This window comes from Gadus macrocephalus, chromosome 3 (genome assembly GCF_031168955.1).
Source record: "Gadus macrocephalus chromosome 3, ASM3116895v1".
Lineage (NCBI taxonomy): Eukaryota > Metazoa > Chordata > Actinopteri > Gadiformes > Gadidae > Gadus > Gadus macrocephalus.
Genome location: NC_082384.1, coordinates 22011283 through 22031939, shown reverse-complemented (window position 1 = coordinate 22031939; position 20657 = coordinate 22011283). Strand labels below are relative to the sequence as shown.

General features: G+C 44.4%; 1 protein-coding gene across 2 annotated transcripts in view; it reads left to right on the top strand.

Annotated features, from left to right (window-relative positions):
* Positions 1–20657, top strand: part of rbm20 (RNA binding motif protein 20) — a 43451-nt gene that overhangs the window by 7496 nt on the left and 15298 nt on the right. The window contains exons 2-5 of one of the 2 annotated variants that reach the window (XM_060046462.1): positions 15843–16956; positions 18040–18104; positions 18480–18589; positions 19613–19713. In XM_060046462.1, coding sequence (XP_059902445.1) covers positions 15843–16956; positions 18040–18104; positions 18480–18589; positions 19613–19713 — 1390 coding nt within the window. Of the gene's footprint in view, positions 1–15842; positions 16957–18039; positions 18105–18476; positions 18590–19612; positions 19714–20657 lie in introns of both variants that reach the window. The other variant, XM_060046461.1, reaches the window with a different exon arrangement.

Below are 20657 nucleotides of genomic sequence, written 5' to 3'. Positions count from 1 at the left end.
CCTATCAGGCCCATAATCATCCCTAATCATCTGAGCACTCTGCTCCTAATAGAGCACCCAGACAGACCCAGCCGGTCAACACCATGCCAGAGAACTGCTTCTATATCCAGTTCACTAATTGATGATATCAGAGGGGCCATTTATGTGAGGACGACCTCGCGTTTCATTAGTCTCTGGTGAGCAACCAGTGGTGCCTTAAGACCCTGCTAACGTCAAATAGGGTTGCAATCGTTTAACTGTCTAGACTGTAAAGTGTTGATGATGTTGGAATCAGGACAGAATAGGGCCTGCTGGCAAGCCTTTTGCAAGGAGGTACCAGAACGATTATTGCTGTTTGTGAATGCACCCACGTCCAAAGAACCGTGCGTCATCAGGAGGTGTACTTAACAGAGAATAAGAGCCTTTTCCATGGTTTTTGCTTTGCACTGCTTTGTTTTAGAGCAATGCTCGTTCCCCATTCACCTCTCCTCAGTTCTATGGCTTAACACCTGATGTATTTTCAGCCCTATCCATATGGTTTGCGGGGTTTACAAGTCATAAAATGGATCCCTGAGATTTCACCTGGCCAAAGCATTTCCTGTTTAGCCCAACCAGATAAAGTAAGAAATAAAGGGAAACTGGAAAATAGAATAGAAGAGAGTTTATCTCAAGGGGTTTCAAAACCTCCTGTGTAGAATACCATCATTTTATTCTTCTTTGTTGTAATTATTGACGTAGATTTGTCTTCCCTGGAAATGCCTGGTGTATTTGTTGTTTTATGTTGTGTGAGAAATTGTACTTTATGTTCTCCATCTGTGGTCACATGCTTTCTGTTGTAGTTGTAAGGGACAACAATATGCATTGCACTGGTGGAGATGATTTAACATAGGTCGCTTGAGGCAAAGGAAATACCGTGAGGTCACAACCTTTTCAGCATTACTGCAGAGCGCAATACAGATAAATAGCCACCAAGAATGAGGTTTCAGCACATCTTTAGGAATCAGAATCAGCTTAATTCGCCAAGTTGTATGTTCACACACAGGGTTTTGACGTTTTTTTTCCCTTGCTCTTAAAGTACACACACGGACTTGACATACAGATGAACAAAGACAATGAGCTAAACATAAACATGCATGTTGGGCTAGGTCACAGTTGGCACAGGCATGGCACATGAGCAGCAGTGGATCAGGAGGTAGAGTGGGTCGACTGGATTGCTAGTTCAAACCCTGGCTCCTCCTAGTGGAGTGTTGAGGTGTCCCTGAGCAAGACACCTAACCCTTACTACTCCCGACGAGCTGGCCGTCACCTTGCATGGCTGACACTGTGGCCGGAGTGTGAATGTGTGTATGAATGGGTGAACGTCAGGCAATAACTTTAAAGTGCTTTCTGTGGCCAATGGGTCGAGAAGCCAGTTAAAAGTATGCTAGTCAAACCACTGTAAGAAAGTCCTCCGCTAACCAAAGCAAAGCAAGCTGTCTCAAATGAATTGGTTAGTCTGTCGTCACTCGTGCAGGTTCTAAACCCAACTATGAGGCGTCTTCCCTCCTGTCTCGGTGGTCCAGATTTATGGCCATGCAGTGGGCAGCTGCCACCAGTGTTAAGATGGTTTCAATCAATGCAAGTCTGTTTCCTCACATTCCTTCCTCCACCTCCCCTCTCTTCTCCAAACCCCACGCCTTACGACGCACCATCTTGGTCGTCTCACTAGTGGTAACCCTCCATGCAGAGACATTAACACCTGTGGTACCAGACGGCCTTCGGTGATCTTATTCCGACCGCCCGCATGCTCTCTCAAAGCACTCCGACTATGACTCTCTGCAGGCGGCCATAACTGGAGCTCCCTTAAGGCCAGAGTGTTGAAATCCAGTTGGACACACTAGAAGTTTGTCCAATTGTCAAGTGATCACTCACCTGATCGTTCACCTCTCGCAGCATGAGGGACATTCCCTCCTCCATGCCCCCCCCACACCACCACCCACTGGGCAGAAGCTGGCCAGTTTAGAAATGATCAGCCATGCCGAAACCCCCTTCCTCCAACCCTCCCACGGCTCAGTTTTGCCCGGCAGGAGGTGGGGTCTCCGTGGCTGGGTGGCGGTTGTCTCCGGGCTGGTTGGGAGTTGGGCATTGATGTACGATTTTGCATATCAACAATCGTAATTTTAGCCGCAACCTCCTCTGATGTTAATGCTGGGCAATGCCTGATATCCAATGCGGCACCCCACCAGAATGTTTGGTCCCTGGTCACGTGACACCGCCCCTGCCAATGGGGTGAGCCGATGATAGAGGCCGCAGACATTTTGTTGATTCGTTGACAGTTCAAAATGGGTCACCTTTCGCTCATGCCATCCATTATGCGGGCAGTTGCTGCCTTGAGGGCAGCTTCGGGTTACATTAATCATTAGTCGATCTTTGTCGACGCTTGCTTACTGTTTTGTTTGACTCTATTACAGGTTTCAATAGATTTATTGACAATAATATCTATAGTCTGTGTGCAGACTATACTGTCCCTACCCTGTATTTTACTTGATTGGAATAACATTGTTATTTGAGGTTCATCAAAACTTCTCCAGGCATTTCTGACAATGCCGTTCCCATGATAACCAATGAAGCTATCCCATGTTCCACTACTTACTCAGGAGGAAGCCAGCATAACTTTTGGAATGGATCCACCCAATTTGATAGAGTCTGCGGGGATTAGGACAGAATGCTCCAAGCAAGGTGTCAACCGAAACGCTCCGGTGAGGGCATTCTCAGGAGACGCTGCCTGAGCACTAAAAACCCAGTCTGCCTGTCACTAAGCCTCTTTTGGACCGTCGGAGATGAAATCGAATACCCGGGCCCCTTGCCAACCTCTCTGAGGCTTCTTAATAGACTCTATGTATTAAAATTTAAGGATTCACATGTCACTCCTATTACATGGAAGTGTTAATGCCAGCGTTCTCTTGAGTTATCGTCGCTGTTTACTAGTACTAATATGTGTACTAGTCCGAGGCCCTGTGTACTACTGGTACTTACGGAGTAATCAGTCACTGTCAGGTTATACTATTTAAGATGTTGGTCACTCGTACAGCGCCTTGGCCATATCAGAGACTCATGCATACCGTGATACGGCCCTGTTATAATGCCCCGTTAAATATGGAGGCATTTTCCCCTTCGAAAAACGATGCGGTGTTAATTCAGCCCTTTATAAATGCTATTATTTGTAATGCAAGCATGAAATCGTGTCTTCCACCTGTTCCAACCATTTTCCACACCAGACCTTTGGCTGCGTCTCAATTGGCACATCTCCTGTTTTCCTTTTCTTAAAAGAAACATCAGGCAACTGTTAAGGTCTTTCTTAACCAAGTGTTAACTCTATCTAAATAAATGACTGTGAATGTCTATGAATATGAAAACCCACCCATCATTGCTGTCAAGACGCATTTGATTCGGTGGAATGTCCTACGGGAAGTGATATCTTGAGCACACAAGTAGAGCGAGCTTCACCAGATAAGCGCACTAATGCACACTATGCGTTTGTACTAGCCAAGTTATTTGTAATGCGATAGTGTGAATGTTTTGTTATATCAGGGGAGGCGGAAACAAATGCTTTCTGTACTGCAGTGAAACCATACTATTGACATACTATTGATCTCAGCACCAAACTGTTCCAGCTGCTACTAGATAGATAGATAGATCGATAAACCGTTATTGCCCCAAGGGGAATTTGTCTTGCACTTGGGAATACTACTACCTGAAAAACCAAACATCTTATCAAACCTCCTCTTCAAAGGGGGTTCTTGAACCAACCTGGTCTGTTGCATTTATCCGACCCTTTCCTGGTGCTTGCATTTCTGAGCATAGATGGCCCCAGGAGTGGGAATCGCGCCCATCACCCCTAACCCCTAACCCAAGCTCCAACTGTTGGGCTAGTCCAAGGACCACACAGATTTCACATCTTCTTGAGTATGTACGTGTTTTGACATTGATTGAGGTCGCAGTCGTCTCTCTTGGCAGTAGCGCTTGTATGTGCGTGTTTGTTTTTGTAAGTGAGTCATGTTAGTGATGTCAGTGTCTGGGCTGAGTCAGACTTCAGGTTTAGGAAGCGGAAAAGAGGGGTCTTTTTAAAGAAACGCCTGGCGTCACAGGTGACGGTTTCCAGGCAACAGTGACACAATGCCGGGTTGCAACTCAAAGTGAAGACTTAAATACTTGAAAGTTTGTCACCAAGCAAATACAAAATATTTATTTTAACACTTTTTTATAGTTTTATAAATGTAAATGTGAAGGCAAACCACACCATGGAGCATTCTTCTTGTCTCAAGGTGACTGCAGCTGATCTGTCCGACGAGCTGTTGGCATTGTAGGAAGCACAAACATCCCGGTTCAGAGCCCTGGGCGGTGGCTTTTGATAGTCCGATAGTCATTTGTCTTCTTCAGTAACTATTTTAGGTGGTGAGCTCCAGAGTTGGCCTGAGCCTGCAGTGTCTACCCTCCACATAACACACTGTCCAGGGCTATAAGCCTCTATCAAAACCATCGCTCGCCTCTCTGACTCAGCCTATGAACACACAAACATGCACACACACACAAACACACAGACACTCACACGCACGCACACACAAATACACCCACGCACACATGCAGAGGCACACACATACGCATGAACGCACTCACACACACACACACAGACACACACATGCATGCACTTGTTTGTGTATGCAAGAAAGACATTGGAGGAAAGTTGTGAGAAAAGTTTGAAAAACTGAGTATTAAAGCATGAGAAACGAGTGCTGAAATTAGGACAGAAAACGCTACAGAAAAAAATGATACAGGAGAGAATAGACAGACAAATGAAGAGCCAAGGACACAGATAGAGAAGATGACAGAGTGTTCTGGCGTGTCTGCCAGCCAGAGGGACACACATTTAAAACCAGGCATGTTAATGGCCCACCCAAAAGGCCTGAGGGGACCAGGGGAGCGTGATAGGGCAGCGGGTGCTCTCTGTTTGTCAGCGCAAGGGGGCAGCCCACACGCCGGAGTGCTTCCTGTCCATTAACCCCTGGGGTGATCAATGGGTGTCCTGGGAGGGGAGAGAGGGCACATGGTGTGGGCCCATTACAACGTGATGAGAGCTGGTATTAAAATGTTCTTACTACTACTACTACTATGCTACTTCATTGCTAAAGGGTTAGCGTTGGCCCAAAGGGGCTTTTGGTACAGAAGTTGTTTGGCATATTTTTATTTTTGTGCAACTTCTGGGGTTTGTTTTTGTACGTTTAACGAGGGTTTGTCTAGGTGTTAGCGTGTGTGTTTATGTGTAAGAAGTGTGTTTGTGTGCGTGCGTTTGTGTGCGGATATGTGTGCGTGTGTGTGTATGAAGTGGATCAGTGTGTGTCTGGGATGGTTCAGATACAGCTGTCAGAGTCTTCCCGGCTGAGGAAGAGAGACAGTAACCGTCGTGGCTCCCTGCTGATAGTGGCCAGTTGGCCCTACCTGTTAGCACATTACAGATATACACCAAGCAACAAACAAAATCGTCTGTCCCTAGGATTCCTGTTCCTCTTAAAGCACAACACAACAAGCCATATCCAGGGTTAACCTGTTATAAGGCAGATATTATAAATGAGGCATCCAAGATGAAATGAAGAGCAGCATCTGAAGTGAAACATTGTTCAATGTGATTAATGATAAAATGTTGTCAAATCCAAATTTCTTATATTTCTTTGATCATTGCGTGTCAAATCTCTTTCAGATTAGCATGTCTTTGGGTTGAGGCTGATCCTCGAGTTAAAACAAGATATCTTCTGACGGGTCAAGAAAAACGGAGTTATTAATTATTCTTATTAAATGTTTGCATTAACATTTCGTACAATTTCAGTCAGTTCTCTCAAACATTTCAACACTTCCAATTTCACACAATTTCAACTCCAACAACAGAAACCATAACCTGACCACTAATGAAACAACTGAAGGCATCACGCTGAAGGACAAGCAGAGAGAGAGAGAGAGAGAGAGCATGACTCAGCACAATGTCCGCAGGCCAGCGCGCTGGCAGTCGTCACGGCATGGCCAACGCATTCTGTCCACTGGCTTTGAGGGGGATTTGGTGCTCCGCTGCGGGCGGTGTGTGTGTGTATCATGTGTGTGTGTGTGTGTGTGTGTGTGTGTGTGTGTGTGTGTGTGTGTGTGTGTGTGTGTGTGTGTGTGTGTGTGTGTGTGTGTGTATGTGTGCTCACCCACTTTCTCCCCCTGACACTCTCCTGGGTCTCTCCTTGCGCCGTTTGTCATTGCGTGTCTCCGTGCTCGGGGCAGCTGCTGCTGTAATCGTTCGCTTCCCCCTCTGTCGTCCTTGTGTTGGGATTCGCACCCGCGGCTTTTCCAGAGTCCGGCTGCTGCACGTCGGTTCCCTGAAGGCAAGACGTGACCACACCCTCACCTGCTTGTCCGGTGTTTGTTGGTGTTTGTCAAGCATGTTACGTCTCAACGTACTGCTGTAGCCTTAAACCTACGCCCTATTACTAATACAATTGAGTAATATGGGATATATATATATATATATATATATATTTTTTTTTTTAAGGAGGTTTATGGGAAGATATGTATATGGGTATGATGTATATGGTGTGATGGGTATGCATGCAGGGAATAAGATGGTCATCCTTAAATGTCAAAGTTTAGATTGCTCCCTTCAATGTGTATTAATGGTTTATGGGTATGGGGTTGTGCAACGGTTTGCATATGAAACGTTATATCAAATGAAAATCCGGTAAGCGTGGTGTTTCAGTTCAAAAAAGGATGGTGTCAGGGACGGAGCGAGCCCTGCCATTGGCTGACGGAGGCCGGGGGCTGCTACGGGGTCCCGTGACGTAGGAATGGCATTCCGAGGCATGTGTGTGCTGACGGATGGTAATATGCAACACTCGCCGGTCTTTTTTGATGGAGGGGTGTTGGGGTGAGGTAAGATGTGAGAGAGGGGGAGAAATAGGGGAGGGAAGGGGGCGAAGGGGTGTGTGAGGGGAGAGGATCCTGGGTAAATATAATGAATCATTGGCTAATATAGCCCTTCTGTTGCTGTCTGGGTTGGAAGACTGAAATGGTCCACGAAGTTTGTAGTCATCGTTTTAGATCCACCCAAGAGGTCGGCGGAGATACCGAAGGAAAGATACTGGGGAACCTCTGAATTTATTGTTTTAGGAGCTGAACCTTTTGTAACACAATTATAGACCGAGTAGCAGCAGCCAATGAAGGGTAAATGCATGCGCTTTGACCCAGGGGCTATAAATAAGACTGACGGAGCAACGAGAGAAAAGGCCGGACGGGATCAGCTGTCGAAGCTGCCACAGTCCTCCCTCACCCATCCAGCCCTCACCCATCCACCCCTCACCCATCCAGCCCTCACCCATCCACCCCTCACCCATCCAGCCCTCACCCAGCCAGCCCTCACCCATCCAGCCCTCACCCTCTCATCCCCTCACTCACAGTGCATTAGTTCACCTCTGACGCTGGGTCCTGTGACACTCTCTCTCTCGCTTTCTCTCTCTCTCTCGTTCTGGTTCCCTCTCGCTCTTTCTCTCCCTCTCACTCATCACTCACTGACTCATTCACTCTTGTTTATTTTCATAGTGTAAAACTAAAGGAAAGGGGTTTTGCATGTAGTTACAAAGACATCAAGGAGGAATAATAGTTTTGATTGAACTTCAATCGGGTCGAACCAAGACGCACGGCTATGTGATGTTTTATTGATACCATGTTTTACTTTACGGCGGCTTGGTGGCTAGGGTTGACCCTAACCCCAAACCCACAAGCGGCTAACCATGTAGTCAGGACACTTTTTAGCGACTCAGGTACGATTCTCAACTCCAGTCCAATGTCATCCCCCCTCTTCTTCAACTCCCCTGCTGGTCTCTCCTTAAAAGCGGGACATAAAAGCCCATACAAATACATTACTATGCTTATTATAATATTATTACACCGCTCAAATATTGTTCTTAAGTTTTATTAGGTACTATTATTATAGTACCTAATAAAACTTAAGAACAATAGTTGAGTGCGACATGCAGCACTCAACTATTAAAAATGTTTCTTACGCGTGGCCGCCATGGTGATACTCGTGGCCGCCATGGTGATCCCCACCTGCGACCAGTCGCAGGTGGGGAACTGATGTCAACACGTCCCGGGATCCAAGCAAGAGTTCCAACAACGCGATCACCTGGTCCCCCCGCGGGCACACGGGGTGTCGGTTTGACACCCAATGTCAGTGGACACCGCACCGCGACGCGACCAGGCTTTTCTTGGCTGCTGTCGCCTCTCAGCGCTTTAAAATCCCTCTAATGCCGTCCCCCGTGCGGGGCCACAGGAGAGAGGCTCGTGATGCTGTGTGGGGGAGCGCCTGCTGGCCCCAGACTAGAGAGGCAAACACAGATTATTAATAGAACATCAGGTACATCTTCGTACATCGTAGCCGTGCATCTTCGTTCTCAGTCACTCAACTGCCAGCCTGATCAGTTCAATCAAAAACTATTATTCTCCCCTGACCAGTGACACTTGGAATAACGCTAGTAGGACTATTAAGGCCTTAGCATGTGGATCGCATGGCTGGGGGAGGCCTTGGGAAAACAGCTGTTCTGGTTTGCTTGTGTTTTAAAAATTTAATTTCGAGAGGAATAAGTGCCTAAGTGGGGAGTGTAAGTGGTGTAAGACTGCTTGTAACTGGTTTTTTAGCTTGCTTTGGTTTTTTTCTGATTTCGCCAGCCGCAGAGAGCAGATGTAGCCTCAGACTGCGAGCGCCAGCAGAGTTGTAAAGCCCTGGTTGTGGTGTTTCCTGTGGGAGCGGGATGCTTTCAACGTCCTGAGGTGGTAGGGCAGCTGCCTTGCCAGAACGTTCCATTTGACCTCCATGTTCTGTCGTGACCCTGCCATCCCATGTGACACCTTCCTAAGGGTTGAAACAAGATCATTGACAGCTTCTGTGTTTGTGTGTGTGCGAGTGTGCGTGTGTGTGTGCGTCGGTGTGTGTGTGTGTCGCGTGGGTGTGGGTGTGTGCGCATCATGTAAGCAATGGGAAATATATATAATATATTTTAAAGGTCAGCACAGCTTTTATGAAATTGCATTTGTTTAGTGCCGGTGTTGTGGGTGTTTCAAATCCAATTTCACTCTAAACATAACTCAGGTCTGATTGTGAATTTATTGCTCGGGTTTAATCAACTCTGAGCCATTCTTATAACCTTCATCTCCTCAAACCTTCCCCTCTGTCTCCGTCTCTTCATCGTCTCTTCTGTAGTTTCATTCATTTCAATTAAAACAAAAGCATAATTATATTCAATACTCCCAGGACATCAAACATTCTTCCAAAAGATATGAGGTTAAATTCTTATCATCTCTGGAGCTGATGCAGTGATCTGGCATCTGATCAAAGATGAACTTGAGATGTCAAGTCCATCTTTGAGTGCCCCCCCCCCCCCCCCCTCCCTCCCTCTCTACCCGACTGAAGCTGATGTTATGACATCACAACCAAATGGCAGCCACACGTCCCCCCTGTATGAATCGGATCTCTTTTACTAGAGTCTTAATGAGAGCGCTACTTCCACGAGGGCGGGCGTGGTGCGGGTCGGGGCGGGCGGGGGGGGGGGGGGGGGGGGGTATGCTGTTGCTGGTGGTGGTTGTTGGGGGGGGGGGGGGGGAGGAGAAGGACAGACCGGTTCCTATCCGGTTCCACCCATGTCATAAATCATTGAGTCCTGCACATCCCGGCCTGGGGGTGCCAAATGGGATTTGGGGCGAGTGTACCCCTGCTGCCCTGACTTCATGCCGTTGAGACGTCCTAGCCGGTGGCCGTGGTGGGCGATGTGTCAGGAATGGCTGAATAGTTCATTTTAGGAATGCACTTGATCCCATACCGGGAAGAGGAATAGGTCAAATGACCGATTCCTTTTTTTAATCCAGTTTGTGTGTGTGTGTGTGTGTGTGCGTGTGTGTGTGTGTGTGTGTGTGTGCGTGTGTGTGCGTGTGTGTGTGTGTGTGTGTGTGTGTGTGTGTGTGTGTGTTTGTGCGTGTGTGTGTGTGAGAGAACAGCAAGTACGCATTTATAATGAGCATTGTTCTTGTTGTAAGAACTACAGTTGTGTTACAGTATATATGAACTATTCCTGCATTATTATATCTTACTTATCCTTGAAATATCAATGACATAATCAGTTAATCACAAAATGACTGCCTGTGAATATAAATAATCCTAAACCCACATACAGTTGGCTCTGAACCGATCAGAAGTGTGTGCAGTGCCACTGCCATCCCATGGTCAACTCATAAAAGCCTTTTAGACTTCCTGTGACCAGCACCACATAGCGAGCAAGCTATGTACACAAAGAGAGGCCTACGTCATGGATCTATTATGGGTTATTATACAATAGTTTAATATATAACCCCTCTCTCTCTCCCCTCTCCCTTTCTTTCTCTATCTCTTCCTCCCTCCCCTCAACCTCTCTCTATCGCTCTCTCTCATACACACATACGCACAGGCACACACACACACACACGCTCACGCACACACACGCACGCACGCACGCACGCACGCACGCACGCACGCACGCACGCACGCACGCACACACACACACACACACACACACACATATTATGGGTTATTATACACTAGTTTAATATATAACTTGTGTTCCAGTATTGCTGACCACAGCCCATAGAATATAGCATTAACGAAGGCCATTACATTAATCATTCATAATTAGATTTGGGTTAGGGAAAAAACGTTGGGATATTCAATACTAGAATGAAACAATTGTGAAAGCTAGAAAGACATATCATAGTCAGTCGGCTGTAGGAATACACTTAAAGCATGACGTGTCCAAATTGACATGGCTTTCGCCCTCTTTTTTGGCAAGTTATCCAGTCGTTTTGAAACAATAGACCGTAAAGCACCGCTTCGTCTCGCTGGTATACACGAACAGATGGATAGGGTGCGAACCGGTCACAGTGACACCTCAGGGTCTGGGAAGCCGACCTGTGTTGGGGTGGCCTAAAGGAACACATAAGACATAAGGTGACGCCTACAGCAGGTTCTAAGTATAGGCCCTTATAGATCATAATAAAAATGTCAATACACACAACGCATTCTGAAAAAATTATTAAAAACTGACCATTAGAAAACAATTCAAAAAGCTTCAGAGCTTTTAAGAGCGTTTTCAATTTCCTCCTTGTTTGTTCACTGTATTTTAAGCATTATAGTTCTTGGTAGACCTAAAGTTTAGAATTGTTAAATGAAAAAGATGGGCTATATGATTTATATTAGCCTGTTGTTATAAATGGCCTATAGCGTCTTCAAAATCCTTTGTTTTTATACCCTCATTTGTCGACAAAAAAATGGCTGTTTATCATAAAAAATAAATCCTATTCATTTTAAATGTATTCATTAAATCATAAATTGGATACTTTACTGCTGTTGTGCCTTTAACTTTTAAAAAATCAAACATTGCCCTTTTGTTGATGCCCACGTGCAAACCATTTGTCACGTTGGTTCCTCATGGCGGTCGCACGGAGCGCTAGCCCCTGTGCTACGTGCTAGCAGAAGCTGTCATGCCCACGCTGCTGGCCGGGGGAGGTGGCGGCATGCCTCAGCCTTTTAGACGGAGGTCATAGCATGCCTCAGCCTTTAGACGGAGGTCAAACTACAGGGGTACTACAGAGAATCAGTGTAGAGCAGCGTCAGAGATCTCCTTCCAGCTTTCAAGTTACAGCTTCGCCTGTAGGCCTATCTTCTTTTCAAGGTTTGTCTTGATTTATTTGACTTTATTTATCTCCGGGTCTGCGTTCATACCGTTCTCGTTTAAATAAAAGCTTGGGTGGTAGGAGGATAAGCATTTCCCGGTGTTTTGCTGTTCTGGAGGTCCAATTAAAGCCCTGATTTATCGCTCTCCGCGGAGCTGCCAGAGCGACTGAACCGATTGGACGGTGTCAGTGTGGGTGAGACTTATCGACGGCTCGGCGCCCAGGGAGAGGAGAGTTGTTTTTTCTCCTGATTGAGGGCATTGCTTTTAATTAGTTGTTCCTGTCTTTCATGTGGATATATTATTATAATATTCCCACTTGGCACCTTGTTGTGTCGTCTCTTATCTTTCCTCTCGGGAGTGTGAATGGAGGAGCAGTGTGCACGTGGTCTCACTCCCAGTGAACCTTAAAAGTTCATAAAGATTTTTGTGTGTTGAATAAATTTTTATTTTAGATACTATTTAAAAAGTGGCTTTTCCTTGTTTTATAAATATAACTAGGACTATACATAAATATAATCATAACGAAACAACTAGGCCTACACGTTTATACTTACCTTAATAGGCTTTGACTAATTATACTTGGACATTTGACTGAAGTATTTCCAATGTGAAGCCTATTAGGATGCTGTATATGGCTATGCAGTGTAATAGAACATTAATCATTTGTAATGAATTCACACCTTTATTAGCCTGGACCTATTCAAGGCAAGCTGACAGCCGATAGCGTTATTATCCTTTCCCAAAGGCATTCATCAGGCAGTCAATCGCTGGGCCTGTCTTTGTTGAGAGCTGCAATGGAGACAAATGTGCGTTTGCTGGCCGACGCGCTGTCTGTGCAACAGGGGCCACCAGTTGAGCTCATACTGGGAATGGCACGGTGCTGGTGACATTAGTCTAATCATTTTGTGTGAATTCTCCAACGTATTTTCGTACGATGTAGCTGATCATCAATGTTTACGAATCAATTATAACGTCATAGTTGAGGCAGAGCAAATGTTTGTTATAGGCTAGATAACTGTAATTATATTAATAAACAAATACATTATTACCCAAAATAAATACGTATAGGCCTAATAGTTTCAGTATTTAGGAACGTAAAATATGCAAAAATATATATGTGTAGTGCTTTATAAAAACATTTAAATTGATGCCCTATGCAATTGCTTGTTTTTATTATAAATAATATTATATGGCTAGATTAAATACAATAGTAAGAATATTTATGAAAATAATATAACCATTGACACATTTCACATGAACATTATGTGATGTAGTTTACTTTTATTTGTGATTATATTACATTTGTAGTTTAAACTAAATATGTTTTCTCAATTAAGTCAATTAAATGATAAATATGTATTTAGTCATCCTTCAATATTAATAATTAATTGAATATTTTTTAATATATTAATATATAGAATTCCATTCAGAAATTTGATTTGTCAGAGCCCCATGAATTAAATGTTTAGGTTATTTGATCAACAAAATGTTTGGATCGATTTACATTTTTTTCAGCCATATTTATTTTAATATTTCAATAGTTTCAAATTAGTTTCAAAATGTTCTTTATTTTAAACTTTTCCTGTCATTGTTGTTTTTTCAATTGTGTGCAGTTTTTTCGTTATACGTAATCCATATAAAAGATGAACACATTTGCAACCGGTTGTTTAATAATTATATTAATAATAATGTATTATGATAATACTGTTCTATAAAAATGCCACAGGTGAAGAGTTCTTAGTGCCCTGAGAATCAATCCATTTAAAGTGGAGGATTAGATAGGTTAGAATTGACTATCATGTCAATGTAGTTCTATTTAGTGAACAATTATTTCAGCCAAGTATTTTGATATAACAGTTTATTCGTTGTTAGTTAAAGGTATTTTCTTTTTCTGTTTCCCTAGACCTAACCATTTAAAAACATTAAAAAGTTGCTTGTGTAAAAGCTATGTTTATCTTTTAGGCGTCTAGCACAACCTTAAACTTCTTTTTGGTTTAGAGTTAGTCAGTTTGTCACCGTCTGCTTCCAAAAATCTAAATAACTGGACTTGACAGCTATCCATCCAATGTCCGCATCACAGGGGTACACATCTTGAGTATCAACTGTTCCCTTTCCAAGAGGCCATATGTGTGGGGATAGCAGAAAGTGTGTATTAATAGCTTAGCGTCATAGACTAGGGAAGTTTAGCTCCATCAGCATGGTTCTTCAGTTTATAGAGGGTATGCCCCCTGCAGAATCTGGCCTTCCAAGTGTTCATGACGTTATGGCTTTAACTGTAAGAGGACAACCAAACAGATTCAACAAACAATCCGGTCTAATTTCTTTCTCTCTTTCTTCTCTCTTTTTCTTTCTCTCCCCCTCCCTCTTTCTCCCTCCCCTCTTTCTCTCGCCCCCTCTCTCTCTCTCCCCTCTCCCTTTCTCTATCGCTCTCTCTCATACACACACACGCACACGCACACACACACACACACACACACACACACACACACACACACACACACACACACACACACACTATTCAGTGTTCACTATCTATAAAACTTTACAAAAACTATATATTGTTTGGTAATAATAATATTAAACAAACATAAAAAAATGTAAATTCAAATATATGATTCAAATAATAGTGCAAATATTCTATCATAACATATTGATTAAAAAATAATGTATTCTGTGTAATGTGTGAGTGGCAAGTATTACTCTCCTGAAAAAGCTTCTGGTCCGTCTTTTGTAAGTGATGGAGATGTATTATCTGTCTATTTATAGTGTTTACAATGCAACCAGACAGCTTGTAAATCATATGTATGGGATAGGTGCAGAGCAGGACACTTTATTGAAAGGTGCAGCTATAGTCAGGCAATCGTTGGTAAGAATAATACTGGTTCAAATACCAAATAGTGTTATCTTTTGTTAGCTGTTAATGTGCACAATGGCGACAAAATAAACACCTACAACTATTTTATCGTTATTATTCCCGAATTCATGTTACATTTGAATGCATTTTTTGTAGCAGATGTATGAGAGACATTACTAACATGTCTTTATGATGTGCAAACTTTACTGTCAGACCATGACACTAGACTATAACCCAACCGGCACACTGCCCCTATGGCGCTAATCCGCTACGGTATTCAGTGGCACACATTCCCCTAAATGTCATATATTGATTTCTGTTCCATCCACATTGTAGTCTCCTCCCGTTCAACCTCCACCTCCCTTGTCAAAAACCAACGTGACAGGCTCTACCCAGTCAGCAATGTTTGCACAACAACACGGATGCGACATATATGTGTCAGTTACTTCCCCTCAAAATGTTATACGGTCGAATTCATTTGGTTCCTCTGGGACTCAGGATGCCAACCGAGCCAGCCTGGGCAGTAGTTCAGGCAGGGCAATGTCAGGGGCTTCACATGGATGATGTGATTAATGGTGGAGGGGGCCTAAGTTTAGAAGTCATGTGAGGGCATTCGTCAGAAACTGAAGCGACACGCCAGTCAACCAGGGTCAGAGCGCAGGTGCTGCTATGGAGTCAGGAGACTCTCAACCAACCGGGGCTACAATTTGGCGAGGCAGATGATGTCCACCGTATAGCTTGCTAATGTGCTTGTTGCTTTAGCCTGGTCGGCATAATTCAGAATTTTAAAGAATTATGGACCTAGGATGCATTTTTAGTTCTTCCACAATCTGCAGTCCGCTCTGAATTTCAAAGGTATTGGTTAGCCCGAATTGAGGGAGGACATGTTGTCATTACTTGATCAGGTCTGCATCACATCCGAGTCCATCTCTGTTTTCTTTCAAAGGAAAATTATTGAAGGTTTTTATTTTTTTCAACCCGCTATTATATGTATAGCCAAGGCAATTCACTTAGCCCGTGGTGAAATCTTTTGCAAGTTATTGTTGATTATTTTCAAATGAAATAACAAGCTAGTAATGGAAGTGAGTTGTTTGCTTTCTCTATGGCTTTAAGGTTTTAGTTTTGTGCTTCGTGTTTTCTTGGACCGGTGGATCCGGAAAACCGTATTTGGTGGACACAAAAAATGAAAATGTCCAATGCACTCATTTCCATTATTAAGTATCCGATTGCTCCTCTGTTCACAGTGGCAATCCAGCCAACAACGTCAACAACCAGAAAGCAGCGTTCTTCGACAGCCTGCCGCCTGCTGGTATTGGTCAGACTGGGCAGCCGGGTCAAGCCGGGCAGGCCGGACTACATCAGAACCAGCCGAACCAGCAGAACCAGCAGCTCTTCCTGAGCCCCGCCGGCCTCCAGCTTGCTCAACTGCAGGCTCAGCTCACCCTCCACCGCCTTAAGTTGGCCCAGGGCGGCGTGGGAGGCAACGCAGCCAGCGCTGCCAGTGCTGCCTCTGCCGCCACCGTCCTGAACCAGGTCCTGTCCAATGTGGCCATGTCCCAGCCCCTGTTGAATCAGCTGCGCTCATCCGCCATGGTGGGGAACCCCCAAGGGGCCTTCCCGAACGGGGGCCTGGGCTTCCCCAATTCCAACTCGGCGCTGGGGGCACTGGTGGGGGGAGCCTTCAACCAGAACCTCGGGAACGTGGGTCCGAACAACTACGGCGGGGGCTCAGCCATGGGCCAACAGGGTGGGGGGGACTACGGCAAGAAGACGGGGTACCCTGCCGACACGGACAGGCGCATGCAGTACGGGGGCTTCCAGGGCGGGACGTCCATAGCCACGAGTAAGGCCGGGGACGGGCAGTACACGTCCACAAACACCCAGGCGAAAATCGCAAACAACGGCGGGTTCCACCGAGAGTACTACGGCCAGGAGATGCAGGGACAACAGTCTGGGTACTGCGGCGGTGAACAGAAGGTCGGTTCTTATCCCGGCGCCGGACTTAAGGAGCCTTGGAAGGGAAACGCCGGCAACCTGTGCCACACCGGGAAGATGGACACGTCCGCCAACGCCAAAGGGTGGAATTCATCCGGGCAGCCGACCCGTTCCCGAGCTGACCTGTACAACCCAGAGGAGCCTACCTTGGACCCAAAGTTCACCACAGGAGGGGCGGGCGCCGCGTTCCCAAGTGGACCTCAGGGGTTTATGGGCTTCCCACCGCTGCAGGGCGGGGAGGATCCACTGTCTGGGGGGCCCAGAACCCTTCAGTCGCATCAGGTCAACGATTACCTCGGGACCATTCCTTCCCATCTGCCGCACCAGTGCACCATCTGTGAGAAGAAGGTCTACAACCTCAAGGTGGGTGAAAGGCACCGGGTGAGATGTTGCATGAGCAAAGCTCACCTCGTCAAAATGGATAGAGTATCCTGTTAAATGGATAGAGTATCCTGTTAAATGGATAGAGTATCCTGTTAAATGGATAGAGTATCCTGTTAAATGGATAGAGTATCCTGTTAAATGGATAGAGTATCCTGTTAAATGGATAGAGTATCCTGTTAAATGGATAGAGTATCCTGTTAAATGGATAGAGTATCCTGTTAAATGGATAGAGTATCCTGTTAAATGGATAGAGTATCCTGTTAAATGGATAGAGTATCCTGTTAAATGGATAGAGTATCCTGTTAAATGGATAGAGTATCCTGTTAAATGGATAGAGTATCCTGTTAAATGGATAGAGTATCCTGTTAAATGTAAAAGTAAAAAGAAACAATGTTTGTACCAGATAACTTCTGAGGTAAAAAAAAAATCCTTAATTCAATATGCTGTAAGGTTCTGGATACATTACATTCATTGCGTACAGATGTATGGTGGGGCATATCAAACACATTCATTTCAAGGGAGAGCATTCATGCATCTCCAAGTTTAACAATATTCATTTTGATTACCAGCTGTACAAATATAGGATACTTCCACACACTATTCTAAAACAAAATGAAATGGTGAAGGGAAAGGCTGTAATCGTCTACCAACTTCCTACCACTCTTGGCATTACACGTAAGAATACAAAGGGAGAGTATTGTGGAGGTTATTGACATGGCGGCACTTAAAACTATAACATATAAATCAAGTTTAAAAATCAGTTGACAAACTGCGTAGAAAAAGGACATACTATTAGAATAATATGACAAAGACTATTTGCAGTAGGCCTACTATGACAATGCCCATGTCTTCGTCAAGAATATATTATTAGTCTGGCTCTGATAAGACTACAGTAGCCCGCTCTCTCTCTCCTATGGTCTCTTTAATTCTCCCTCGACCATGAGCTTATCCAAGGGGTATGTAGCGAAGTGTGGGAGGGAGGAGGCATTCCAAAACGGTACCCGAGCCCGGCTGACTGTGTGTCGCGGTGTGTGTGTGCGTTCGTTGTTGTGTGTTTCTCAGGACTGGGATCAGCACGTGAAGGGAAAGCTCCACCTGCAGAACCGTTCTCTGTACGCCACTGAGGGGTGAGTTCAGCTCAAACAATCCAGGCCACACAACACAAAGCTTTGTGGTGTGCACAAAATGTCAAGCCTTGTCCGGGCTTCAGCCCCACTGACAGCTGAAGACGTATGCGCCGCATGCTTTCACCTTTATTTATAGGATGTTGTGGACACACAGACAGCGGGTTTTCCTATCAGGAACACCTCGGAACAGCAGTGGTTTCTCATTGACTCGCATGGTGACGATTTCTAAGCATTTATAAAGTTTTTGAAGGTAGTTCAAAATATTTCACTGCCCTCGCCGTTTAAAGCTAATTGGCCCCGCTGCCGTGAACATGAGCTGTGTCACAGAATGCGAGTGGCGGCTAAAATAATCATCCCTCCTGTGGCTCCCAGCAGCGCGGCGGGGCTAGCTTCCGGAGCTGAGCACTACACAGTCAGCGGCGCGTCCAACGGAGCTCCGAACACGGCGGTCAATAACTCAATGGTCTACTCTGCCCCCGGTCAAGGTAGGCTCACCCCACCCGCCCACATCCGTGATTCTCTGAGAGATTCCTTGTTCCCCTGACAATGTGGCAGACGCTGTTTGTTTTTAGACAGCAGCTATGTGGGTCAGGGGGTCTCTGTAGACAGTGGGTTCTCCCAATTAAACACTGAGAATTAAGTTGATGATAATGTTTAATTGTGAGAGCCATTATTTTCCTATTGGGATGAAGTTGAAGGTTGAATAGGAACAAACTTTTGAAGGTTTTTGGATACAGTGTTTGCCTCTTTGCCTGTAAATGCTATTATTTTAAATTATCTAAAATGTGTATATATTGAACATGAATCCTACATTCTTCACAGTATTGGGGGTTTCTTTGTCTGGTTGTGAGTCCTACAATGCTTCCTAGCTCAATGCCATGGTCAGATTAGAAGCTTACTTGTTACATATAACACATTATGGTTTGATTCTTTTAACACTTTGACTTGAGTCTCAAAACAATAGTTGCTGTGTATCCCATGAAGACGTCAGACCCTTCATGGCCATGGCCCTGTACATTTAGCCCAGATACTTGGACACAGTCGGTTCCCATGTCCAGGCGAAACGAAAAGGAGTTCAGCCTTTGCTATGGGGGCGTCTGAGTTAAGACATGATCCCCCTGAACAAATCAGCCTCCCTATGTCAGCGATCGCTTTATGAAACTGATTTAATGAGAACATTTAATCTGTACTCTGTTTCAGTTAATTTTTTTTAAATATCCCTTCATTGTCCGATTTGTGTTTTCATTCAATATATATTTATTTTTGTTACGGGTTTGAAATTAATTTTCCGAATGTACGTTTTTTTTATTTTTTTTTATCCATCATATATTTTCCTGACTGTTTCAGCTCTGGCTTAATTTGTAATCTTTATCTTCATATCATATCTGTAACTTCATAGCGTTCAGCATTTAAAAACAAACGTGACTGTTTGTGCTCTCTGTTACAATCCGGTTTCATATTTTTACATGTATATTTATTTTTACACTTCATTTATGTTCTATCTATAGATGTGTCCTCAGGCACCAATTTGCCCTACTTACCAGCTGCAGGAATGAAGAGTTACCCCATGGCAGCCGTCGGATTTACCTTACACCAGCCGGGGGCAAAGGTCAGACAAATGTTTGGCTTCTTACACTGCTGATTTAACAAGGTTTTTCCTCTAGATGTAAATCCTTTTTCCTGATAGATTATGGGGTACACCGTAGATGATACCACGTAGCCCCAAACACACAGAGGCTCATTGGGCCTAGTCTAATGTGACAGACTGAATGGGAATGTTTTCTGACCTAAGGTGGTAATGGGTTGAATCTTGTTAAGCTCATCATATCTACTAATTGACTCCTATATGTCCACTGTTTCACTTTTCCATGAGGGAGTAACTGAGCAAAAGTAACAAGCAGCGTGTTGTGGTTCTCACTAGTGAACACAATTGTGTTTGGATTTATGCAACATAATTACCCCATTAAGACATCCCATTTGCATACACATACATATTGCGATGTACTAATTAGTAGTAATATTCAATGACATCAGTTACAATTTATTCCATATTAGATTTGTAGATTAATAATTCCTTAGTATTTCTTCCGACCTATTTTTTTTTTTCTTTACTATAAGGTTCTCCAGAATGATACTGCAAAATTATCATTATTTTCGCTCTTCATTTCCTATTATCAGTTGAGGAGCTTCCCTGTTTTCTGTATATTAGTATTGTCCACGATTTTTTTTTTATTTCAGCTTGTAGTTGCGATCAGCAGAGACTCATTGTGGTCGGTTAGCATTACTAGACTAGTCTAACACAGGGGCCCTTTAAGTAGAAAGTGTATAGGTTAGTACATTGTAATGGGGCAATGTTTGAGTAGCAGATGTGGACAAGTGGACAGGGTTATGGGCGGTAGACAGCTGCTGGATCTCAACTCAACGCTCACACAACACTTCTTTGCCGTTTCCCTTCGAACCAGATATCACAAATGGACTGTTAGTGTTGGTTCAGTTGCATAATTGATATGTGAAGTTGGATTTAAACGGATTCACTGTAGAGACAGAGAAGAA